This window comes from Osmia lignaria, chromosome 7, assembly GCF_051020975.1.
Source record: "Osmia lignaria lignaria isolate PbOS001 chromosome 7, iyOsmLign1, whole genome shotgun sequence".
NCBI lineage: Eukaryota > Metazoa > Arthropoda > Insecta > Hymenoptera > Megachilidae > Osmia > Osmia lignaria.
The window spans coordinates 6,448,998-6,474,157 of NC_135038.1; the positions used below are offsets into that span (position 1 = coordinate 6,448,998).

The following is a 25,160-nucleotide window of genomic DNA, read 5'->3' on the forward strand; positions in this document are numbered from 1 at the left end:
GTGAATGGTAGCAGAATTTCTCCTACTCTGCAGTGCTCGCTAATCGCTGGTTACTCAATGAATTAAAACCGTTTCTGTCTTATCTGCTTTCTAATCTGATCACGCATAAGTCATTGCATATTTTTTCTTTTTTCATACAATTACTTGTTAGTTAATTTTAGGTATATAATTGTGTTTTAAACGAAAGGGTTTCGAATAATTTGAAAAAAAAAAAAAACAGTGTAAAGTTTAACAAATGGAAATTGTTTCTATTTCATATTCAAAGTAGTTTAATTTTAGATCTTACAAGTGGATCACAGAAACAAATCTAATTAACATTGCACAATGATGATTGTTTATTAAGAAACAGACTCAACTTGTTCGCGATTACCTATATAAGTAATAAATACAATTAACAAGTCCAAGGTAAGTTGACCCCCGAGCCGAGTGATTTTTAACCTCGTGATTGATGATTTCAGGTGATGATCAATACCGTGGTGCTGGTGGATCGAGCAGCGGAAGTCCTCCAGCGAGTTTGCTGGTGGTTCCTCAACCTTTGACCGTGAAACCTACTCATCCATCTCACCTGAACCCTCACCTGCCTGGACCTCATTCTCATCCTCCGAGAAAATATCAGTGCAAAATGTGTCCTCAGGTAAGTGATCCAATTATTCAAAGTAAATAAATATTCCATTATGAAAAATATCATGATTCTAAACTGATAGAAGGGTTGAATTTTGATGTGTACGCTTTTCGTTTACCAAAGTATCGGAATTTCGATGGTGCAGGAATAGGGGCGATTCTTTTAAAAATTCTCGAAGCGTTCGAAGAAATATAGGATTCCGTTTCAAACGTTCGCTGGAAAATTGCGTTGATTTCTTAGGACGTGTGGTTAAAAAACAGTTATTCAGGTTCAAGGGAAAAAAGGAGACACGCAAGAGCGTGAAAGAACGAATCGTGAATATTTAGAAGAGGGTGCAATTAAAATTCTGTCAATCGGTGGAAACGTAACTGGACATTTTTCCGGCTTTTTTGTGACGATAATGGCTCGTTTTATGGCGTTTTAACCCTTTACGGTGCCTCCTTAAATCCCACCACGACCCCGGTACGCACAGTAGTGGATGATTTTACCGCAGGTACATTCGTGAGGCCACGATTCAACAAAGCCACGAGGGTTATTCGATTCTCGCCACTGTTGTAAAACACCGGCCATTCAGCTGGCAACCACTTTTCTCCGTTCCTGGTGTAATACACCGTAGAAAGAGGGGGCTACCCCTTCGCCTCTCTTCTTTTAATTTTCTTCTCTCTCCTCTTTACGTGTTGCACCCTTCGAGCACGCGTAACCTCTGCTAAATATCAAATTTGATACTTCGTTTCTCAGAGATGAAATTTTGAGATTTCAAAATTAGAAATTTTTCTATTCCTAAATTTCTAATATTCTAAGATTTAAAAATTCTAAAATTTAAAAATTTCTAAACAAAATTCCGAAAGCACCGAAACGTCTCACCGTATCTTTGACCCTGTTACAATATCCGAGCTAGAGAATCAAAACATCAAGAACGTCGCACAAATCTCTCAATTCCCTTCTAAATTCAAATCAAATCACGTCTCTTTTCTATCGTTTCTACGCGAACACGTTTCCACGACAATCTGCAGAAATATATTCCACCCCGTCCATCCTGTTCCTTCAGACTTCCCCTTTAATACAAAAATCATTTCTCTTCGCTTTCTGTTCCTACATATCTCTCATCCAGTCGTGTATCGATTTTATTTCTATTTCAACCCCTTCTCTTCGCTATCTTACCGGAACTTTCTTTTCACTGAAAGTCGACGATGTCTCTTTTTACCGGAGGGATGTTCAGGTATAGAAAAGGGTTACTCGTCGCTGTTTCTTTCGAAATCGAGTCATCTGTCACACGGCTCGTTTACGACGAGGACTTGCCGTTTACATCTTGTAATCCACGACAGAGTCGGGGATTATCGGATCGGAAAGCTCGGATTATCGTGTTTTCTACCAAACACTCGAACGCCAAAATACATGAAAATTTTTCATTATCTTTTATTATCAATTAGATGTTAAAAAAAAATCAACACCCTTTTGTCGAGGAAAAGAAAGTAAGCATAAACGTAGACGTCGAATTATAAACTGGGAAAAGCACAGGTTCGGTGTTTACATAAAACACACAAAAAAAAAAGAAATCCGCAAACAGGCTTTCGACCAGGTTCTTACAGCAGGTAACGGAAGGGTTGAGAGGTGATTTTCGAAAATTGAGCTGTCGCCGATGGCTTCCGGACGCGTTTATGACCGGATTTTACGGGTACATCCACCCAAGCAACGATTCTCCAACCCTTTTCGAGATTGTTTGCAGACTTAAAAAAGTCTTCTAATCCTTTAACTGCCTCCTCGAGGAAGCGCTTAAGCCGTAAGGTCTTTGCGCTTTTCCTTTCCCTTTTTTTCACCCCTTTCGTTGTATTTTTCTCTTACGGCACAGTAACACTTGCGACTTTCCTGGATTAACGTTCGCTCGAAATTTGATTATTTTTAATTTTTTAAATAGCTTAAATTAATTTGCACGGTGTGCCTCGGTAACAGATTATCTAGTTTAGAAAATTTCGAGATGAGAAGAAACTGTTCGGGATTGAGATAAAAGGTTGGGAATGCGGAGAGGAAAGAGAGGCGAGAAATAGCGATCGAAGGACAGCTTCGATCCATAAGACGGATCGTTAAAATTTAATGATATTCACCGAACGTTTATAGAATAGGACAGATTATCATAGGCCGGAGGCCAGCGAAGCACATCGTGCCTGATCTGACACATACACCTTGCTCGTTTCCGTTGAAAAACAGTAATTATTGCGTGCTATTAAGCGAAATGAATGTCGATCCGTTCGCGAGATCGAGCGCGATAGAAGAACGGACGGATTTCGCCGAGTCTCGTAACGCGATTACATGCGTTTTATGAACGATACTGGCTGGATAATCAGCTCGGAGAATGATTCTCTACGTCACCGTTAAATCTGATCGGAAAGAAATAGCTGAACGACGGAAACAGCTGTACAAATTATCTTGTTGTTTTTATGTTCATTGTTCGATCATTCGAACACGTGCTGCGTGATTTATCAATCTTTATCGATTGATCGTAATCGCAGACTGATAGAGGATTAAAGGAACGTGGCAACTTCGAAAGTTTTCATTCATGAATTCATCGAAGTTTGTAGGGTGCTTTTGAGGATTATTAAAATTATGGAATTAAAAGGTTCTTTTTTATTTTTAATAATTAGTAATTAGGATTTCTATTTTAAGAATTAGCATTTCTAAGTCCCCGGAGCTATCAAACTTTCATGGGCTCTTTGATCGTTTTTAACTCAAAAATTGAAATTTATTCTAAATAAAAGTAAATAATTAATAGGGCGCTAATTTCCCCCACTATTTGATCGTCATTTAAAATCACAGAAAGGTGATAAATAATTGTATGCAAAATGCTGAAGAGTGAGAAATATGAACACACGAAAATTCGATTACCTTAATTAACACCTAATATCCTGGATGAAAGAGATCTCTCGACGGATCTACGAAGTCTGTGTTCAATGGCTTCTTTCGATACTCTTAATTCGATACTAGTCACGGATCGATTGAATGGTTGTCGGCGTCGATAATTGAGGAAGCGGCGGCAAGATTAGCGAGGCAAAGGGCCTCGAAAGAAAGTGCAGCTGCTTCGTTATTATGATTTTCTTCATTAAATGCCGATCAAGGGAACGCTTTAATGGCTTTCTGAGTCTTATCACAGCCACGGCAATAAGACCTCTCTCTTTACACGCGCACATACACGTTTCATCCAAGATAGAAAGAAAAGGAGAGAGAGCTGCTTATTTCAATATTACAGTGTAATAAATAGCGAGGCTGACTGGTGTGCGATTAAGCCGACGAAAATTACGAAGGGAAGTTGCCGGGCAAATTACACGGATCTCGCGAATTTTTCATCGACTTTACCTGGAAAAGGGGAGGGTATTAGAAAGCGGCGAGCAGAAACGTTATCGACAGGGTGGTTTTTATCCTCTGGAACTGATAACAGGCTTTCAGAGAATTCTTCTGAAAATCATTTCGAATAAATGATTTTTTTCACTCAAAAGATTATTAATATACGGAAAGAAACTCTCAACGCGGAATGTGCGTTAAATAAATAAACAGACGAGGAAAAATCAGACATAGAAGTGGAATGATTTATTTTCCGGCTAGGAAACGCGTTCACCCTGGAGGATTCGAAGGAAGAAGAAGAGTAAAGCGAGGATTGGAAACCGTGACTGATATTATTCCGCGAATAATTTCCGCGGCGCGGTTAACTAGATCCGCGTTGCGGTTTTCCAGCGAGGCGCGGCTCGCGGAGATCGATCGATCGGATCGATCGATGATGATGGCCTGCGAAGAAGGAAAACGAACAGAAGAAAGATCGATTCAAAAGAATGGTAAAAAACGAACGAAGGGCCGGGGGAAATGGAAAATAGAGTGTTGGAATTCATAAGACAAGATGTCAAGGAAAAAATTTTTTAAATAATTTTCATTATTTATTTTAACCCGAAAGCATCAAAATTACGTTGACGAACTGTCGCAGATTGTCCATGGTTTTTTCCAAAAATCATTAGAAGAAAGTTTCGGCCCAGGTAGGCTCTAATCGAGCCGACTGTCACTTTGTAACACTGTAATCTGCTCGACGTGGTTCCCTTCGATCCAACGTTCTTCCAGGAGCTACGGGTGCTCGTCCAGAATGAGGGGCAGGGAACGAGAAGAAATAAGGAGAGAAGGAGGAAAAAGAAAGGGTAAAAAAGCTGGCTGCTGAATGAAGCTATGCACCTCCGTGCCCGGGGGGCCCTAACATTCAAGTCCAGGGGCTAGTGTACCGTGACGAGCACAGCATCCTGCCTCATCCTCTTCTTCTTCTTCTTCTTCTTCTTTTCCTTCTCCTTCGATCGACGTTCCCTCGAATCACTGCCTGATCTCGGACGATTCCTCTTCTATCGTCTTACTACAATTTCTTTTTTTTTTCACCTCCTAGCTGATTTAACACGTTCGATTAGGTGTTATTCCGTATAATTACCAAAATATCTATTTTTTGAAAACTTAATTGCACTCGACGAGGAAGGAATTCGCGATGGAACGCGTCGATAAAATAAATAATCACGAAACGCGGTTCAGCAAACCTGTTGACCGATACATGCAACTAAGTAAAGGGTGCGTCGAGATGATAAGAGGGGAAAAGAGAGACACCGGTTGCAAGGAGACGCGTAACCACGTTCGAGTGACTAGCACTTGGATCGTGATCGAGAATAAAACGTGATATTAAAGCACGAACGAAGAAACGTCGAGCAGAGAACGCGTTCAACTGTGCAGACGTGTAATTTGAAAAATTGTACCATTTCAATCTACCATGAAGAATTTAAATATTTCTTTCTATCCATTCATCGCGAATGTCTCTTGTAAAAGAATGATAGATAGCGAGGAGGATAAGGAAGACGGAAGATATTGATTTTCATTCGAACGTATGCTTCTGTCATGTTTTATTTTCTATTCGGTTGGATCAATACAATAGTCACAAATTTGTATTCATTGCCTTAAATTAAAAGAAATAATTAGAGCATTTAGATACACGAAGGAGAAGATAATAACCGATAGGGTACCGTTAGGTAACCAACCAAAGAAGAAAAAAACGAAGAAATTATTAGTATTGACAATTGAGGAGACCGCTACACAAAGAAATTACACGAACAAAAATGGAAGGAAGACTCACCTGATCACGCACCACGGTAGCGCGAGACCCGTCATTTTTTCCACTCGATTCTCTTTTTATTCCCTCTTTTTGCTTGCTCCTTGGGGAGAGAAAGAGAGAAGGTAGCTGGCCCCGTCTCAAAAACATCGGGTTAGATCTAATTTTAATCGAGTCTCTGCCGTGAGGCGTGCTCCACGAAAATGGGACCCTCGGTCCGTTCCCCAATCCTTTTTGGCCCTCTTTTGTCAGCCGTCTTGTGTTTCCTCGTTGCGTGACCGAATACATTCTGACGAGCTTGTTTCGGAAAAATGGGCCCGATTTCCAAGAAATATTTAATTTTTCCTCGAAATCTCTGGCGATCTCTAATTTTCTCTACGTATTCTTGAATATCAACTGAACTTCGATTCGTCGCGTTTATTTGTGGAAAAAAAGAGAAATTAAAAGAATCTGTCTCAGCTGTCGTTCCTTTGAAAATGAAAATTCGATCAAACCTGGCCCCGCGATGAACGAAATACGAAAAGCATTGCCGGTGAATGGGTCAGGTTGTGGCCCTCGTCTCGATGGTTGCGAGGGGTCAGGTGGGGTCCCATCGGGGGCAGTGCAGCAGCTAGCCTCCCACGCCAAACAAAAGTCCTTAAGCCTTAGACTGAACATGATACCCCATTTACCTCCATGTACTAAATTTCTAAGTCCGATCTGGCCCCTCCACCTTATGTACATTGCGGGCCCACAATGGACCTTCCTCGTCTCTCTCTTCGCCTCTCTGTTCGCAGTTATGTAACCGTCCGTTCGTCTTGCGAGAAAAGCTTCTTTCTGTGTTGCGTGAATGGGCCAGGATCGAGGAGAACGATAGCTTTCTCGATTCGGTGTGAACGCACTCGCCGCGGATCGGATCGAACCGGAGCGGAAAGGAACGATCCACGATCCATTCGTGATTCGTTTTACCATCGATCGTGACGGGGAAAGTAACAGATCTATGCCTCTGGATTTATATATAACCGATACCTCGAATAACTAACGCCAGCCATCCAAGAAGGAACTCATCTTGACTAGAAAAAAAAAAAAAAAAAAGGAAGAAAAACAGACGGAAGGGGAATAAAATATAGATCCTTAAAAGAAGCGATCCATCTGTGTTGCGCGCATCCTAAATCCATGTTACACCCGGTGCTGTTTCATTAATTAGTCAACGAACGGAGTGGTGTAGCAGCAAGAATAGAGGAACAGAAGTTCGTTCAAAAATTGCCAATATCCAATGGCGGTCAGCAATGTCCAGGAAGCTAGAGGGGAATAAAAAAAAATTTTTTAAAAATGGTAGAAAATGAATGAATCCGTCAAACAACAGCCCGAGAAATGGGGAGGAGAAGTAGGGAGAGAGGTGAGCGTGTCGAGAGTGCAACGATTGCTACTTTCGTCACAGACCATGGCCGATGAAATGACGAAACGTAGAAGCGGACAGGTGAAGGAAACGTGTGTGCGTGTATCGTTCGCGTACGCGTGAAAAAGAGACAGAGAATAAAGAGGAACGATGAATCGAGTCAACTAGTTACGCTCGACCGAGCAATACGTGTACCACCGTACGAGGTATAAGCTCTATCGCGGGGATACGGACAGACCGACGATACGAAGCTGTTTTAATCGTTTTTTCCATGGATCACGTGATCATCCGGCCATAGGTAATTGCAAGTAAATTCGAATTGTCACGCATTATCACGGTAGAGCCCCGAGACGAACAGTGGCTCTCATCCGTGTGATTCGTTTCCCTTGAACGACAGGATACATTCGGGGATGACACTTGACGTCTTAAAATAGGAGGCCCAGGGGTAGACGCAGGAAGTTGCTTTTTGTTTTCAACCGGCTGTACGTGGGAACGAATCGAAGTGGTTGAAATAGAATTTTCAAGAGGGGAAGATTCGATGGTAGGAATTAGAAAAGTGCTCTGAGGAGCTAACACTGAAAATTCCATGAGTGTTCAGATTTCTATGGTAGACTCTTCTTATATTGCCACGGATGAAACTGTAGGAGGGGAAAATTTTTCAAACTTTCTAGCTCTAATTAGGAGGGTCAAAGGAAAATGTATCATCTTCATAAAATAGTGGAGAAGGATCAAATCGTTCTCCTGTCAATATAACAAGAGTTCACTCTATATTATTCTAATATTCCAATTACCAATTCCTCATCTAACATAAATTTGCATATTTCTTTTTTTCTTAATCAAAAATTATGATTAAATGTCATTCTCTAAGCTGATCGTTCGAAATATCCTTTGTGTATGAGGAATATAGAGAGTCGCGTGGCAGTTTTTGGCATGGGTCTGGAGGTTGTGTTAATGTACCGGGTGAACAAGTGGAAAAGAGAAGAAAAGGAATAAGAAAGGCGGCTACAGGTTCGGTAGCCACGTAAACGGGGCAAGGGGAGCCAATGGAGTGGTAGAACGAGAGGAAAGAGAATAAATAAGAAGTGGTGCTCGCAGAGGCTTCCGATCGTAAATCTGTGGCTGGGCCTCATCATGGGTCTTGAATATTCTCTCTTCTCTCGACACGATCTTCCTCTTTCAATGCACACTTTTCACTGTAAACAGTTCATTCTCTCCTTCCTCTTCATTTTCATACATTCGACATCTTTATCTTCAGCAAGGTTCAACGATCGTTTCATTATCTTTCATAAACAATTGGAAATTTATGCAATTTTTTAAATTTCTTCTTCTGATCTCTTCCGTTCACTTCCTATCTCCGTGCAGATGCCTCGTCGCCTTTTTAAAAATTTTTTTGTTGCCGCGTCTAACGAAAATGAGGCCTGCGAGGCCACCGGTAGCCGATTCCCTCGGAAATTGAGTAGCTATAAAATTAATTATCCTCCGTACTTTATCGCCTTACGTCCCCTTCATCCTTTTCAACCCTACACTCACGCGAACACGCCGGAAGGATTTGATGTTCAGAAACAGGATATAAAGAGATCTGGTAATCTCTTCTTTTTAGGGAATAAATTTTTGATAGCCCTTTAGATAGAATCTGGCCGATCGGTGTTGTTCTTCGTCTTCGTTCGTGAATTTTACAGTGTTCATTCTTAACAGCGGTAAAACGAGGGAAATTTTTGAAAATTGTCGCGACAAGCTTGCATATTACTTTCCTCTTTTTTCTCTCTCTCTCTCTCTTTTTCAATCTCGTATACAAGCCATCGGACTGAAATTCACCAGTCCTTAATGAAGCTCCTTTCCGCGGCTCGGGACGACGTTGCGGAATTAATTAGGGAGCCGCTCTGCCCCATTTAAGTTTACGACCGCGGGTTTACGTTAATTATTACCGAGAACTAGTTGTAATTAGTCTTTCTCGAATACAAAATATCGGTTACGTCGTTTGCAAACGGGGTGGGGAACGAGTGGCTCGTAAAAGTTTTTAATGGCCGAGCGTAGATTTATTAAAAGTGCGCGACATTCAGTGAACAAAATTCGAGATTAATACCGGCTACCTGTATTTCATCTTACCTGTTGGCGTAAACACGATTGCTTCTTTAATAGCCCCTCTTACGATCGTCATAGACCACGATTAGAGCAAAGAATATTTTATAAGAGATAACTTGATCTCTGGTTAATGATGTTCCATAGGTGAAAGAAATTTTATTACCGTCCCACATTTATGAATTTAGAAACTGGTTTCGATCATCGTGTGATATAGAGTATCTGGAAATGCAATAAAGTTAATGTAATTATTTTTTCATAGATTCTAGACGGTTTAATCGATCATTGAAGAAGTTCGCTTTAAATTTATAGTCATTCGTAATGGCTTTATTTAATACTTATTTTTACTCAAATTGACGCTTTAATTGTCAGGCTTAATTCATTGAAAAACCCTGGGAATAATTTTATTTATAACAAATCTTATTACGTATTTGTTGCTCTTTTGATATTCGGCTATTTCTAGATAATTCGGTAGAATTATTGATACCTATGCAAATGAAGAACCTCGTAAAATGGTAATTGATCCATCAGTGTTAATCCCATTTGGTTTTTCATTCTTTTCAAGCACTCGATGCTAAGAATGACATTAAAAACAGAATCGTTTCACACCTCTGAACGATCCAACACGATGAATTGTAACACACAAGACAGTGGAATCGTTTAACACAGCTATCAGGTGATCTTGATGAGTCTCAATGGTTCAGTAGGACAGAAACGACCCAAAGACCGACTTTACGTCTGTTTAAATTCAGGCCTCGTTTCTATCGCTTCGTCCCCTCTATTTCTCATTTTCTCTCCCTTTGGTCAGGGGGATACAAGGCAGGGCGGGGTAGAGGAGGAGGGATGCAGGCTCCCTTGCTCACTTCCTAGGGATGCTGCCCCCGAAAGTCAGGTTCCCATGCCCTCCGCTATTTACCTTCTTCGTTCAGCCAAACGGGAACCGGATCTGTCTCGTTCTGGGCCACGAAGGCCCAGTCTGCCACCTGTCCCTGCGTCTGGAAGGAGCAACGATGTCTTCCTACATGTTCAACATGCATCGTGCTTGGCCCATTGTCTCTTGTTCCGGCTTCTACTCTTCGTTCTTGTCCCACTGGGATCCTCGATGCGCTCCTTTCTTATTTTTCTCCTTTTTTTCAAACCGTTTTTTGATCTCGTTTTACTGACTTCTCCAGAAGGAGAGTGTGTTATCAGGAGGTTGACCCGGGTCAGGGATGTCGATCGAAAATTCAAGCCTTTCCAGTGTTTTCTTTCGATACGTTATGAAATTAAATATTTCATCTCTTATGCTTCTGATAGCCTTGATTACTATCGCGCTCGGGGCATTATATGAAATTGAATTAAAATTCGGGCTCTCTCCATGGTCCGCCGTCCGAGATTTGGAAGTTGTTGGTACATCCGAGAAATTTCGAAACTTCTCTCCTCCTTTTTCTTAACGTTTCACTTTCTGATCTTCGCATTCTTCGCGAGAAAATTTAATTAAACTTCCGTGAACGATGCTCCATTCGAGGGACGAAGTTGGAATTGAGCTTGTCTCTTTCCCTTCGACAAAGTTGCAGCCTCCAACTTTCGTCCTTCGAATCTTTGGATTTTCCTCCTTTTTAATGTCTGTAGTTCCACTCGAGCATCGTTTAAATGCTTCGCCAGGGAAACTAACTAGGAAAAACTCGCTGGAAAGATCTCCGATTCGAAGGATAGACGGTTTTAACCGCCCACGATTGTTCTTTGATATTTTTATATCCGTCCTAAGTGGCGGGATACGTTTCCCGCATTATTTATAACAGTCTGATTAATGTATAATGAAGGTGTAGTGACAATTCGAGTAAAGACCGGTGACACTTTCTGACTTTAAACTTACTTATTTCTCATGGACCAATTTTAGAAATTGAATTTTACCGTCGCGTACTTAAAATTTATTGAAATTGACGAGTCTACTGCTCGATAAAAATAACAACTGTAAATACAAAGGAAATTGAACCCTTGAAACTATTTTCGGAGATTTTGAAATTGAAATACTTTCTTGAACGACTGTATATGTCGCATAGATGAAAGCATAACTCCTGTTACATACCGGAAAATGATTCTACGCGTTGAAGAAAGCAATCAAGAGGACGAAACGTATGGGGAAAGCCACGAAACGGTTCCCACAGACGCGTTTCGCCCTGCCGAGAGTTTGCTTCGTGTTTGATAAGGGCCTACTGGACTTTTTTGTGAAACAAAATCTGACCAGATGTCGGCGGGGCCCCTTCGGGCGGTCAGGTAAAAAAATACCTTTGGGAGCAGAGCACCATCCAAGCCCCTCCTGATTCGTGTGGGAGGCTGGCTCGGTTCGTCATTAGCTCGCTAAATCAATCCTGCCTGGGATCATTTTTATAAGGAAGTCCCTTCTGAAACGACCAGTGAAAGGGTTACAACTGGAACATCAGGTACTTCTATCACTACCAGAATCTGGATTGCTTTTTCATTTAAAATCATTTTATCGATTTAATCGAATAACGAACCCAAGCTTTATATCAATTTAAATTGCGTAAAATTAAAAAGGGGAATTTAATTCCTATTAATTAACTCGAAATAATAATTCATTACACCGCCGGAAACCAGCTAACGAATCAATTTTCCCTGCATAAAACAGAGCTACGTTTCCAAAGGAATTCGTCCGCGAAATTTCACCGCAGCTTTTCATTTTCACCCCGGCACACGCCACCCCCTTTTTGTACCGCAGTCGCGTGCACCCTCTCGCCCCTAGCCTCGCAAATAACGCAGGAATTTTTTCGCGGGACAAAAAGGCGGGAAAGGGGAAAGATCGAGGTTTGGACGCGTGCGAGCGAAACGAAATTTAGTTTTCTTTAAACTAGAACGAGGGGCACGCGCAGCCTGCGTTCTTTTTTTTTATCCCGTCACCGTAACTTATGGATTTTGTCGGAAATTCGGAAATCCAGGGGACTCTTCCCCTTCCGGGTTCCTCAAATTTTTTTTTCACTCTCCCCAATATTTTTTTGTTCCCGTCCACCTTTCCCTGGATCGATCTAAAAAAAAAAAAAATGTGCTCGCAGCTTCCTTCCACGCGCCACATGGTACTTTGTCGTTCTGTCTTTTTTTTTTCCACCCCACGTCTCCTTATTTTCCACCCCTTGTATTGGTCCAGCCTCGATTCGGACCCCTTTGTCCGTTATTGGGCCCTGCCCAACGTCCGGCAACGTACGTTTTTTTTTTTTTTTTATTCACCTTCTTCTTCGTTCCACCTCGAGGGATGGACAGGGAGAGAGGCAAAAAAAATGTTCATTGAAAATTTGCCTAACCGCCTCTCCACGTTACAATGGATCTTCTATGGTGGTTGAATTTTCACGTGGTCCAACAGCGATTAGATTTCTTCTGGGATGGGTGCCGTTTCCTTTTTTTCCAACGTCCATTCGAACGTTGATATATTAAGTGATAAACGTGAATTGACTGTTGATTGCTAACGGAAAAATTCTATCATAGAAATGTTCGATTTTAATGGGTGAAAAGTGTTTCAACAGAATTATCACTATTTCTCTTGAATTACAGGTGGTATTATTATCTGATTTCACTGAACCGGCACGATTAACACGCGTGTTTCATTCTGATTAAATTCTATTTTAATTCACCCTGGCCGCCTACACGCGGCACAGTTAATCAGCTTCGTGAAATCCCGTTCTGCTTGTTTACTTTCCAAGAAGAAAGAGAGAGAGGAAAAAAGTAACTCGTAGCTCGTTTGGAAATCTTTTCCGCTTCACGCAACCGCAGAGCCTACCTTTCAACCCCTTCCGAACCAACACGTATCTCCTTTTCTTCAAAGGGAAATTACACCTGGCGGATCCTCGTCGTTCTAGCCTCGAATTTTCCATCCGTATATTAAATTAAACTTTCAGGAAAATAAACCAGAAGGCGAGAAATTAAATTTGAAGCATTTTCAACCCTGACCTAGGTGAGGCAGAGGGGGTGTTTTCACGCGATCGGGAGGGCGGAGGTGAAACGCGATTCGGTCACGAGACTTCCAGGAAAATCCGCTTTTCCGCATAGACGACAGTTTTCGCGGCGGTATTATGCATTCGAGGGAAGATCGAAGGGTGGAAACGGCTTGGTGGATTTTTGACAGGAGGGTCTAGAGACGCGTCAATGGGAAATTTGCACGGCTAAACGGATTACAGATGTTTTCGTGCCCGGCCACACAATAGGAAGTCGACTCGAGCCGTATTCCTTGATTCCCGATGAATCGGGATCTTTCCACTTTCGTGCCACCCTCCCTCCCTCGCCCAGGGACGAACGAACGAAAACCTTCTCCCGATGTGAAAAGTAGACTTTCCTCTATTTTTCCATCTTTTTCTTCTCATCCTACGAGCAGCTTTTATTTCATTATTTTACTTCTCCCTTGAAGCGTTAATTGAGACACGTGGCAATATCGGGATCTCATCCGTATTAATTGGTTCGATCAATTGGTATATTACGTTCGCGTGTTATTGTAATATAATATTAGGTCGTGACATATGAAATGTTTGATTTTTAAAGGTAACTTTAAATGAATTTACTTTTATTCGTATTATATTTTTTTCAATTAAATTAACCATTAGAATCTACACATTTTTTTCCTACAAATGGAAACAAGTGAAACCCGAATTTAACAAAGGAAAATCTAATTTTAAATTTACATATAAAATATTTCGAAAAATTCAACTGTTCATTGAAACAAAAAGAATTTATACCAAACTTATACCACTTCGCTGAATATGTTTAAAAAATGGTGAATTTTATTGAGAGCGAAAAGCATTGATGCAGCACTGTCGATATACGTCGACTTCCTTCATGTCAAGACACATTCAGAACGTTTCACCGGGGTTTGAATAATCCGTGGCCTAATGCCGCGTAAACGTCGACCGTTTTTCCATTTTCCTCGGCCGCTTTTTATTATTCCCTTTCATACTTCCGAGTCTTTGCCAGCTTCCCTCGCACGTGGCCTGCGAGGACGGTGGCTGTTTTGATCTCAGCCTGTTGGCCGAATATTAATCGTCCTGAATATCAATAACGTGACTTGGCGCGTTGCATATTGTCGCTACAGTTCTTGTCTTTTACATAGAAACTTGGTAGGTGTAATAATTAATTCACACCACCCTTCTCGAAAGAAAGTTACGGTGCCAACAATTTCCCTTTCGCTGGATAATCTCGTTAAGGGAATACTTGGACGTTTCTACCCCCTCTCGGGGTTGATTCAAGCTCGATTTTCAGCTCGCACTACGGCAAACAGCCTCTTCGCGAAATCCCTTTTGCAAACATTCTGCATTTCGCGTCGGTGTATTCTTGGATCCGTTTCCAAAGCTGCCCTCTTTAAACAACGACCATCGCTCTTCGAAATCGAGCGGTGTGTGATGAACGAACGGGCAGGTTAATCTTTTAGGATTTCGAGAGCTGGGGAAAAGTTTCGATGATTTTCATTTTGCACAATTTTGCAGCCGGAATTATTAACGCGCCCTCCCTCTTTGTGTTTTGCCGAGCGTAATGAACGCTAAAGGCTGCGTTATTCGAGCGAAAAAAAGGCTTTGCTCGTGATTTTCCCTGTTTGCCGATGAAAAAACACATGGCACACAGAGGCGAAAATGTAATTTTACAACCGTGGAACGTGTAACACCATTAATATTATGTTACAGTAATATCGAGTGACAAATAGGGGTTCGTTTCCATCGAGATCAAAAAAAAGAACGCTTTTAAACAATTTCTTGAAATAGACTCTGTATTTTTGTAAAATTTCTACAATTTTAATATTCTTCCAAATGATCTCGTTTTCTCGCACGATTTCGAGAAGATCTCAATTTGGTGGTCAGTTGGACTGTTGGGACACTGACCAAACGACCGAGACAAAATTGAGAAAAGGTTCGAAGAAAGGGAGAAAGGGAGAATTTTCGCAGAGCGAAAGAGATGGGAGAGAACAGGTCAAGGAAAAAGATGCACTTGCTTCGAAGTGGTGACTAGGGGGCGATGTTTAGGTCAGTCCCAAAACACGGTCCCCAATTTGGCCCACCCCCATAACTCCGAGTGGTCAAGATCAAACGTGCCGTAGGTCCAGATCGTCGACCGCCTTCTTCTTGTTTGTTTGCTTGTTTACCGATTCGAACGTGCCGGGGTTATTTGGTCCTTCTCGAAGTACCAGCAGATTTGGGATAGCTCCAAACCCTATTCAGGATGAAATATTTAAATGCCTGACAAAGTTGTAACAGTCTATTATGATGAAAATTAATCAGGGAATAATCTATCACCGGCAAGTGCACCAGTTTCGCCTCCTTTTTTGTCGATGTATAGAAAAAAGGGATGAAAGGGAAGCAGTCGTCGAACCCATTGATCGTACCCTATATTTATCGATCGATTTGCCTAACTTTCGTCCTTTCTTCGCACCGCTTTTTATCGAAGGGCACCGTCAGCCCTTTCACGACAATTCAACACGCTTTTTGACGCCTCGTTGGCCATTGAAAGGAAGGTACACGATAATTTTACTTTCGCTGTTTCTAATTATCTTTAAATAGATCGTTTAAATGAATAAGTTAAATTGCAATTTTTAAATGATAAATTAACTCTAAAACAATCTCTTGTAAATGAATTACCTGAAAATTCATTTGATTTTTTTAAATGAAACCTCGTTCAATTGGAATTCCAAATCCGATTGCAAATCCCAGGACAAACAAAGAAGTTTCACCCTTGGAAGCTGGGGCGAAGCAAGAAACACAGAAGGTGGGGTGCGATTTGACGGAATCGATCGGTAGAATAACGAGACGCGATCAATCGATGGGTGAAAAGCCCTTTTTTTTTTTTTTTACCTTTGCGGCGTGAAGAAAACGCGTCCTCACAATGGAGCGGCGGAATCGATCGAAAGAGGGGGATAAAAAGGAGAAAGAAATCGATGCACCTGCGAACGCGAGCCACCCTTAATATTTTGATAGCTCAATACCATCGACAATGCTATCGTGGTGGATCTGTACACAGGCACGGGCCAATGGAACCCCTTTTTTTTTCCTTCGATCGCGGTTCAATACCCAAATTGGTTCGCCCGACAATGGTCGTGGGCCCGCAAGCAACCCCTTTTCACCCCTGTCCAAGGGCACACGCGATGCTGAAGGTGTTACAGAACCGGGAAATATCAAAAGGAACGGCGTAGGTCGGTATCTCGATCGTCGTCGATTCATTGTTTAGGGGGTGAAGAGAAGGTATTATGAAATCGAGGGTGAAAACACGGGTAGAGTGTCAAGTGTTCTCGATGGTGAAGCGAAATAAAAACAAAACGATCGTGATGATCAGGAGGAAAGCTTGTAGTTAATTTCTACGACCACCATGAGGGATGAAGAAACGCGATGGTTTCTCGGTCACCTGGTCGACGATGACGTCAGGAGAAAACACCCCGTCACGCGGCCAAGGTACAGGGTCCGATCGACCGGACCCCCATGGGTTCCCATGACCCCGGCTGACCCCGCGTCTAAGGTGTTCCTCGAGAGGGCACTCGTTCGGGTTGACCTTGGCCAGAGGTCGCGCATATGTCCCGAGTTAAGCGACTTCCTGAACGGAGGAAGCGATTTTTCCCAAAAACTTGAAACACCACCCCTCGTGGCCCTCCCATCTTTTAGGGGGTATTGAGATAATGTCGTACCGCGTTTATTTGAAGGGACGCGAAATTTTCGAGTTTTCTCACAGCTACTGTTCGCTTTCGTCCACCAACTTGTGTCATCGTGATTGAACGTTTTTGAATGGAAAAAAAAAATGGTCAGCTTTCGGTTAACTTGGAGAAACCGTTAGTGACCCTTGATACAGGGTGGTTTTAGGGTTGTTTTTTTTTAGGGATCTTGATGAATACGTTTGTGCCATGAATTGGCACGCGTAGCTTTTTTTTTCTATTATTCTATTTCTTAGAATCTGATCCCCTTCGGGTTTCTAAGAAAAATATAAATAATAATTCTGCGATCACTTAATTAGCTCAAATGAAATCTTTTTAATTAGCTGTGTTATAAAACGATGAACTTGAACGCTTCTCCGAATACCTGAAGAAGATGATGTTTCTCGAAGGGGGTTGGAGCGCAATCGTCGAGGAAATTTGCGGAACCCCGTTCCACCGTTCACCGGGGCCGGTGTGTCCAAATATTATTCGTAACGGCATACGACAAATTACCCTCTCGACAAGAATTTTTTCTCCTCTCCCCGTGTTTCGTCCAGTCATTACGGAAAGGGTCCAACGAACGAGGCAGCGAGAATTTTTTGCGAAAGTCGGAGATTCCCGAAAATCAAGCATATCCGTGCTTCCCTTCTTCCAGCGTGCCATAACTGTCGACTCGAAAGATGTACACCACGAAGAGCAATGTCTCTTGTCACAGCTCGTTCCGAGACGAACAGAGAGGAGAAAAAAAAAAAAGAACCAACAGGGAATTCTGCAGTTGTTAATATTTGCAACAGGAAAAAAAAGATGGTCGAGTCGAAAGGGTTGACTGGGGCTGACGAAAGGGTTGCTCTCGGTTTTATGACACGAGTTTTCACTTTACGATCTTCTCTCCTTTTTTTTTTTTAATCCTTTCCCTGAAAAGGGGCATTATGGGGCCCCGTTGGACGCGCGAATGGATTATCCTGTTTATAAGCCAGGATTCGACCATCCTCTTCTTCGATTTTTTTTTCCCACCCCTTTCTCTCGACGATGGTAAAGTTTTATTTTGGGTCCTTTCGAGAGGATACACCGCGCTCCTCGATGTAATTGTAGCCATAAGATAAGACGAGCAAAGAGCAAAGGTGGCACGTGCTAAGGGGATTAATTTTTTTTTTTCCATTTTCTTTTTTCGAAAGGAGCTTCCCTTGGGGCGTGAAATTATAACGAGCTGATAGTAAGAACTTTCTGATCTCCGAGGGGTAATTTCTCTGTTCAGAGAGGATGTTTAATAGTAGCTTCTTTCTTTAATTAACTCGACGATTGTCAAATGAAATTTTCAACTGAAACTGATACGCTATTTAATTTCACAGAAGTAGATTTTCTTAAGGAGTTTCGAATATTTTTTTATCAACACTCTTCGTCGAGTCTCTGTATCGAGAAAATCGAGGATCGATCCTCCGCTTTGCCAGACAGCATCGAGATTTCAAAGGGGATGCTTGGAATTTTCAACAACGTTGAAGGGGTTGTCGCTCTTCAGAGCTTCTTTGTACCAATTTACACGACAGTTTACCCTTTCTCTTAAGCTCGACACTCTTCAACTTGCTGATCAACTTTCACTAAATAATAGTATGATTATCGAAGAAATATAAAGCTGAGTTAATCTCGACAGAGTTGAAAGGAATCGAAAAAAAAGTCAATCTGGTCGAAATTCATGGAGAAACGACCTGGACGGGACTCTATTCGAGGAAAAGAAAAGAATCGTTGGTCGTGCATGAGACACGGTCACGGCTTGACAAGCTCGTCACGAAATCTTGCAACGACAACGCGAGCCAACCGAACTTTAGTCCGCTTCTTCTCTTTTTTCTGGCTCCTCTGCTCGAATCCAGCCCCCACGCCCGGACGAATTAGGGACGCGCGTCAAACCGTGCCAGGGACCGGCTTCCTTCGAATCCGTGACACCCGGTATTGAGCAACAAGCCGGGACAACGTATAAACGTGACAAAGTCTAATAATAAGTGGGTGAACTACTCGAAATCGAGGGTGCGTACGTTAATCATGATTATAAGATGATTGTGTATTGAAATGAAAAATTTCTAAAATAGTAGATCAGATATGCTCCCTTATCTGCTAACCACTATTCTTCACTGGAATCTTCGATCCGGAAAAGTGTCTGTTAAATGCTCCCACGGGGTGGTTTGCGAAGAAGGAAAAAGAAATGGCAAATTAAGTCTACCCCTTGGTTTGTCACCGTGACGAACTCGCGTTGTACGGGAATCGAGCCGCGTTTCTACTCTCTTTTTCCGCGGCTATCATTAATCTCCGCGGTTAAGTGGAGTCGCCGTGAAAATATTTGCATATCGGGTTGCAGGGACAAGCGTTTTTAGCCCCCGTTTGATCGATCGACGTCGAAGCTGTAGATGCAGAGGAGAAAAAAAAAAGGGGTGCCCGGTGACGAGCAGGAAAAAAAGAAAAATAGAGACTTTCGTATGCGCGTCGTGGAAGTGGAAAATCGTCTTGAGGTACCTTCGGGGTTCCCCGATGATCATTGTCATTCAAAACTACTTTTAAGTACAGCGAAGATCGGACGGTTGAAAATTAGGGCGGTCTTTCTGTGTCCCTTCTACGATTCCTACCCCACCACCGTGTTCCCTGATTCTTGAGCCGGCTTGTCCCTCAGACAAAAGTTGAGGCCAGCTAGCCTGGCTTCACAAAGTTAAAGACCAAGCCGTGATCTCGTCGAGAAAGAAGAAGAAGAGAAAAAAAAGAGAAGAAAAAGCTTGACGAGAAGGGGATGCTCGCCTGGACCGTATGCAGATCAGGGTACAGATGCGAAGGGTGCACGAAAAATCCGGTTTTTTGGTGGGACGCTAGGTACAGGGAGGGGGAAACTGAGGATACTTTCGAGGTGACCGGTATTGTCGAATGCATTCATTGATTTTACTCAAATTTGAATAGACGAACGTACGAAATTCACGGTTATATAAAAGAAAAAATGAAAGAAGGATTAAAGAAAGTTTCGATCGTGTTGTACGAATGGTTAAAGCAGCACGGTTCAGAGAGCGGATAATATCGGTAGCAAGAGTTATCCATAAAACCACGAGACCGTACGTTTCCTCCGGATATCATGGGGTATTGTCGATTTCTCACGCACGAGCGACACCGTGGCGCGGCAAAAAGCAATGGCGGCCAGCGCAGCGGCCAGTTCGCCACCTCGCTGATTTCACCGATCATTATCCTGGAACACGTACACGCATCTCGTGACGGGGCAGCTCGTCGAAGAGACGGGCACGGAGACAATCCGTGTCGGCGATCAGCTCGGACTTTCGACGACAAAACGGCCGCGATCCACGCTCCGCTGATCTTCGGTATTGGAAGTGAGGTTAGGCCGTTCCTTTCGACGTACAACCAGCGCCACGCTTGGTTGCTTCTAATCGTAATAAAACGTGCCAAGGTGCCAGGGCCCCTCGTAACCAGATTTCTATCTACGCGGAGGCTTTGCTCACTTTTTTCTTCATTTTCTTCCACCCGTTGCCCGTGTTTGCCGCTTTTTTTTTCACGCGTCTATCCTATCGTCGATCGGGCAGGGATTTTGTCGAAGCTTTCTCGCGACGACACGCGACGCTACGTCGGAACAATTCGTCGCAAAGAGGAGGAGGAGGAGGAGGAAGAGTAGCGGATGCGAAAACGCGGGACATATGGCAGCCGTGTGCGATTCCATTCCGCTCGGCTCCACGGGAGAGCTCTGTTCCCGAAAATCGCTCGGATCCTCTCGTTCCCTCCCGCTCGCGATTCGTCACCGTTCCCTCGCACGAACGCCCAGATAATTATCGCGTCGTGAAAGCGGCTCCAAAGACTACCACTACTGCTGCTCAGTCTTTGCCAGTTTTCGACGAATTTCAAGCCGCATCGAAATTGAATTACACCGCACTTCGCCGAATGAAATCGGACCGAATTCCTTTCTCGCCGACGGCGATCGTTCGCGAATAACGAACAGTAGAAAATGGACGTTTCTTTTATTTTTAAAGAGGAAAAATGGGAATGTTTGTCAAAGTTGAGATATTTAATTTACCTATAAATGGGACTATAATGTTATGATAGAAATATTAATACACGAATTAGCTTTTACGATGCTCAACGGTGAATTACAATCGAAAAAAAAAAAGAAGAGAAAACCGAAGGGGGCAAAACACGGAAACGCAGGTGTTTAACGCCGGAATCGAGTTTCCACTTAAGTCGAGCTCGTTCAGAGGGTGGAAACGAATGAAATCGATCCCCGGTTAGATTAATCTATGGAAATTGCGCCAGATGTCGTTCGTCGTGGTCCAATCGTAAACAGAGTCCAGAGGAAAAAAAAAAAGAGAAGCGGAAAGGAACGAATCCACGGGGAAAAATCAAACATCCATCGACGCGGGAGTGTACATCGAACGATTTCGATCTCCCCATAGGGAACGGGAACGTCCAGCGTTCTCCCTTCGATGGCTTGACCTCCCTTTGCGAAACAGAAAGAACGAAAAAAAGACAAAGTAACGTTGGGGTTGGAGGAACAACAACGGGCCGGAACATTGTAAAAAAAAAAGTCGGTCGACCGCAGATAGAGAGGAATTGAGTCGTCGCAGTGCGTTTAGCAGAAAGAATAGATAAAAAATTGGAAGATACACTGGTGGAGTGCCGTTTTTCTCGGTGGCGCCAGGATCATCCTCGTACAGAATGATCGAATTTTCACGTTTTCTTTCGAATATCTTAGGGAAAGTTACACGTGCTCGATCGAGACGCGTCAAGATTAGAAGCTGGAAGAGAAACGGTGCGTCATTTTGCAGCCGGATGAACTCGAAGGTGTCGAAGAGAACAGAAGGCAGGCTTCTGTGACGATGCGTTTTCATCCCTGGGACGGATACACGAGGAAATTCGAATTGTCTACGGTTTAGAGCGTTCCTGTGGACCGGTTGCACAACTATTCGACGCCGTTCTCAAGGAAACCGGGACCTTGAGAAAAATTCGAAATTTTACGGAGAAAATTGATTATAGATCGATGATCGATCCAATAAAAACAACGAAATATCCCAGAAATCTTGGGAGGTGTGTAAAATTGTAAGGAAAAGTTCTTGATCGATCGGTGTCTAAAGATTCAAAACAAGGAAAGAGGATATTTCGATAGAATCTGTCAAACGTCTTTCGAGTTACGTCAGCGGCCACGAAAATTAACTATTCGCGAACGGAGCGGTATTTTTCGTAATTAATTGCGGTAGGTCGAGGAATCAATTTTTTTCCCCTATTTCCTAACTGGCCCGCGAAGTGGTTCTGATAATTCCCGATCGTCTGGAGCCTCGATGAAATTTTGAAACTGACATCTCGTTAGTTTCCCGTTGCATCGAGGAATAAACGAGCTGTCGGATTGTGCACTGGAAAAACTTAGACGCGACGAGGACGTGTTGACTGGTATCTTGAGACGGCTAAAAACGAGAGACCCATTGAGAATGGCAAAGAAACAAAAGGCTCTCTATATACGAAAGAAGAAACACGCTTATTCGTCATCAGTCTGTATTTAACCACGTCGTTGTGTTATTGTTGTTGTTGTTGATGTTGTTGTTGTACAATCGTGAATTTGGCTAGAACAGGACGAAATTCACGATGATCGATCGATCAAAGAAACTGGTTTCTCGATGTGGCCATTTCTAGTCGGTGACGATTGATCGGACTTGCAAACATTAACCAGTTTCAAGACTATGACGAAAGAACATTTTTTTATGGCTCGATGTTATTTCGAAAAATTTGATACACGTTAGCTGGAGAATAGATAAATTGTTCTCATTGTAAATGTTCTCGAAAAAGGACAGACAGTCTTAGCAAACTCGCTTCGTATAAAACAAACCCTGCGATGGAAGGGTGACAAAAGGTAGGATGAGCAGCCGTCGTCCTGCTTAATTAACCCCTTTTAACCCTTCCCTGCCTCTTTATTTAAGCGATATCAATTTTACCGCAGTCAATATTGACTCGGACTCTCTACCGCGATCATTCTTCGGCATCTGAAAAAGGGGCACCCCCTTCTACACCCCCAGGAAAGGGAGGTACATCTACCAGAAGGAATGTGAAAGAAAATTTGAATGATTTAAAAAAAAATTCATAGAAGATGTATCGGACTAATCACCACTATGGTAACGAAAGCCAAAAAATAGGAGGGTTAAGGGGTAGGGGAAACGATATCGTCAGCACGAAATCCTTTCACCGACTCTGTGTGCACATACGCGTGGAAGGGAAAAAAGAGAAAGAAAAAGAAGGAGCAGATTTTCAAGCAGCAACAGAAGAACCCTGCACCCGGACAAAATAGACGCTCCGCTCCGTCTCGAGGCGAGGGTAAAAGAGGCGGCTAGTAGAGGAAGAGGGGAGTATCGAGAGAGACGACGATACTCGAGTAATCGTACGGAAAAACGAGAGAAAGAAAGAAAGAGAACAGAGCATACGGTGAACGCGATATACCCGCTTAATTATCCCTCCCCTCGCCCCCTCGTCTACACTACCGCTCAAAAATATTTGATAACGCATCAAATGAACAAAAATCTTAAATACACAATTGCAATTTAGATCCACCTTTCCTTAATTAAAATATAAAAAACAATTCAAATGAAATTGAATCATAATTAATTTCAAATAAAATTTGTTTCAGATTCAATATCACATAAATATAGAAATAATTTCTGATTGAATATTTGAAAGGAAGAAATAATTGCTTGAATATGAAAAATAATTTAACCAACTTCTGATACGATATAAACGATCAGATACTTTTGACCGGTAGTGTATATGCGTCTAGCCTGATGTCTCTCTCTTTTTGATCCTCTCCCTCTCCTCTCGCATCAAGCCGTCTCTCTTTTTCGTAATAGCTAGTCAGAGTAAAGAAAAAGAGAGGAACGAGCCGGATGGTGGGGGATCGAGCGTGTAGAGCGAGCGAGAAGAAGACTCTAGCCGAAGAGAGACAGATAGGAAGGATAGAGTGAGATCGAGATCGTGGATAGTACTTCGGTTTCAGTCGGTTCTCAAGGGTGGGGGTCGTACACGCTCCAGCCGCTCCGAGGGCCGCTACGGCGGCGCAAAACATTCAGTCGGCAAAAAGTAGCCAAGGGGTGAACATCACCCTGAGCTACCGGAACGTATCCGTCGAGCGTGCCCGAGAGAGAGTTTATCGTCCAAACAACGAGTATCGTCGTAAATTACCATAATCGACTAATAATTTAAAAAAAAAAGAAAAAAAAAAAAAGCCGTCCGTGTACGCACATTTAAACTCGCGGTTCCCCGTTCGGAAAGACACACGAATTTTCGTCGTCGACCGAGTAAACAGTGGCTGGAGATAGAAGGGAGACGAAAAAAAAAGAGAAGCAAAAATCGCGCGGGCACATCCACGAGACACTTGTTCGGACAAAGTGATACATATTTTTTTTTTTTTTTTATACGGCTAAGTGTTTCTGAACAAAGGAACAGAGGAGAGAGACACATCAGTGCGGTGTCAAAAGTGTTATCTTGTGTATTATGAGAGCTGAAATCAAGTTGTCGCGGCAAGGTCGCTGTTGAGTCCTCGGAAGGATCGAAGGCTCAAGGTCAACACGATTGATCCTCGCGAAAGGATTGCGAGCGAAGGAACATTTAGCGTCACGACGACGACCGGGAAGATAAGTAAGAAGATCACGAGGCTGCTAACATCACGGCCTTGTCGAAGAGGTACACCGATCGGTGTACAGGTGATACCTGAACGTGAACACCGTGATGGAGGTGCGAGCTATGGAGTATCGTCCCGTGGTACCCACAGGGATGATACCAACCGGGTTACAGGATTATCACGCGGCCATTCCGGATCTAAGCCCGCCGAGAAGCCAAGGTTCCTCCACCGGTGGCGCTTCCTCGATCGGCGACTACGCGCCCCGCATGTACACACCGCCCACACCACCCACCCCGCACGACGACGACAAGGTAAAAACGAGCATATTTCCTTACTTTCAAGGTTAAGCTCATTCATTTTCGCGCGAAATACCATCGACTATCGTTGAACAACCCGCCAGCGGTTTGATAGCTCTTAATTAACAACGGGGAAAGTTTCGTTGATTTGAAGAATTTTCTATATTCGAGTAATTCGAATATTCTGAAATGATACGCGTTTCAAGAGTTTCGTGAAAATTTCATTTGATTAACATCGTGGTTTATTTCCATAAATTAGCTAATCACATTTTTACGGCAGACTCACGATAATACGTGATTAAACAAGTTCTCGTGGTGCATTAATATTTTTTCGAGAGTCTAATTCCTCGCCAGGAACGTCTCGTCGCGATCGAACGTTTCTGTTTACGTTACAAAT

General features: G+C 42.8%; 1 protein-coding gene across 1 annotated transcript in view; it reads left to right on the forward strand.

Moving 5' to 3' along the window:
- LOC117604669 (zinc finger protein rotund-like) overlaps positions 1 to 25,160 on the forward strand; it is a 126,945-nt gene that overhangs the window by 79,593 nt on the left and 22,192 nt on the right. Inside the window, exon 5 of the mRNA XM_034325013.2 lies at positions 459 to 634. Coding sequence (XP_034180904.1) covers positions 459 to 634 — 176 coding nt within the window. The remainder of the gene's footprint in view (positions 1 to 458; positions 635 to 25,160) is intronic.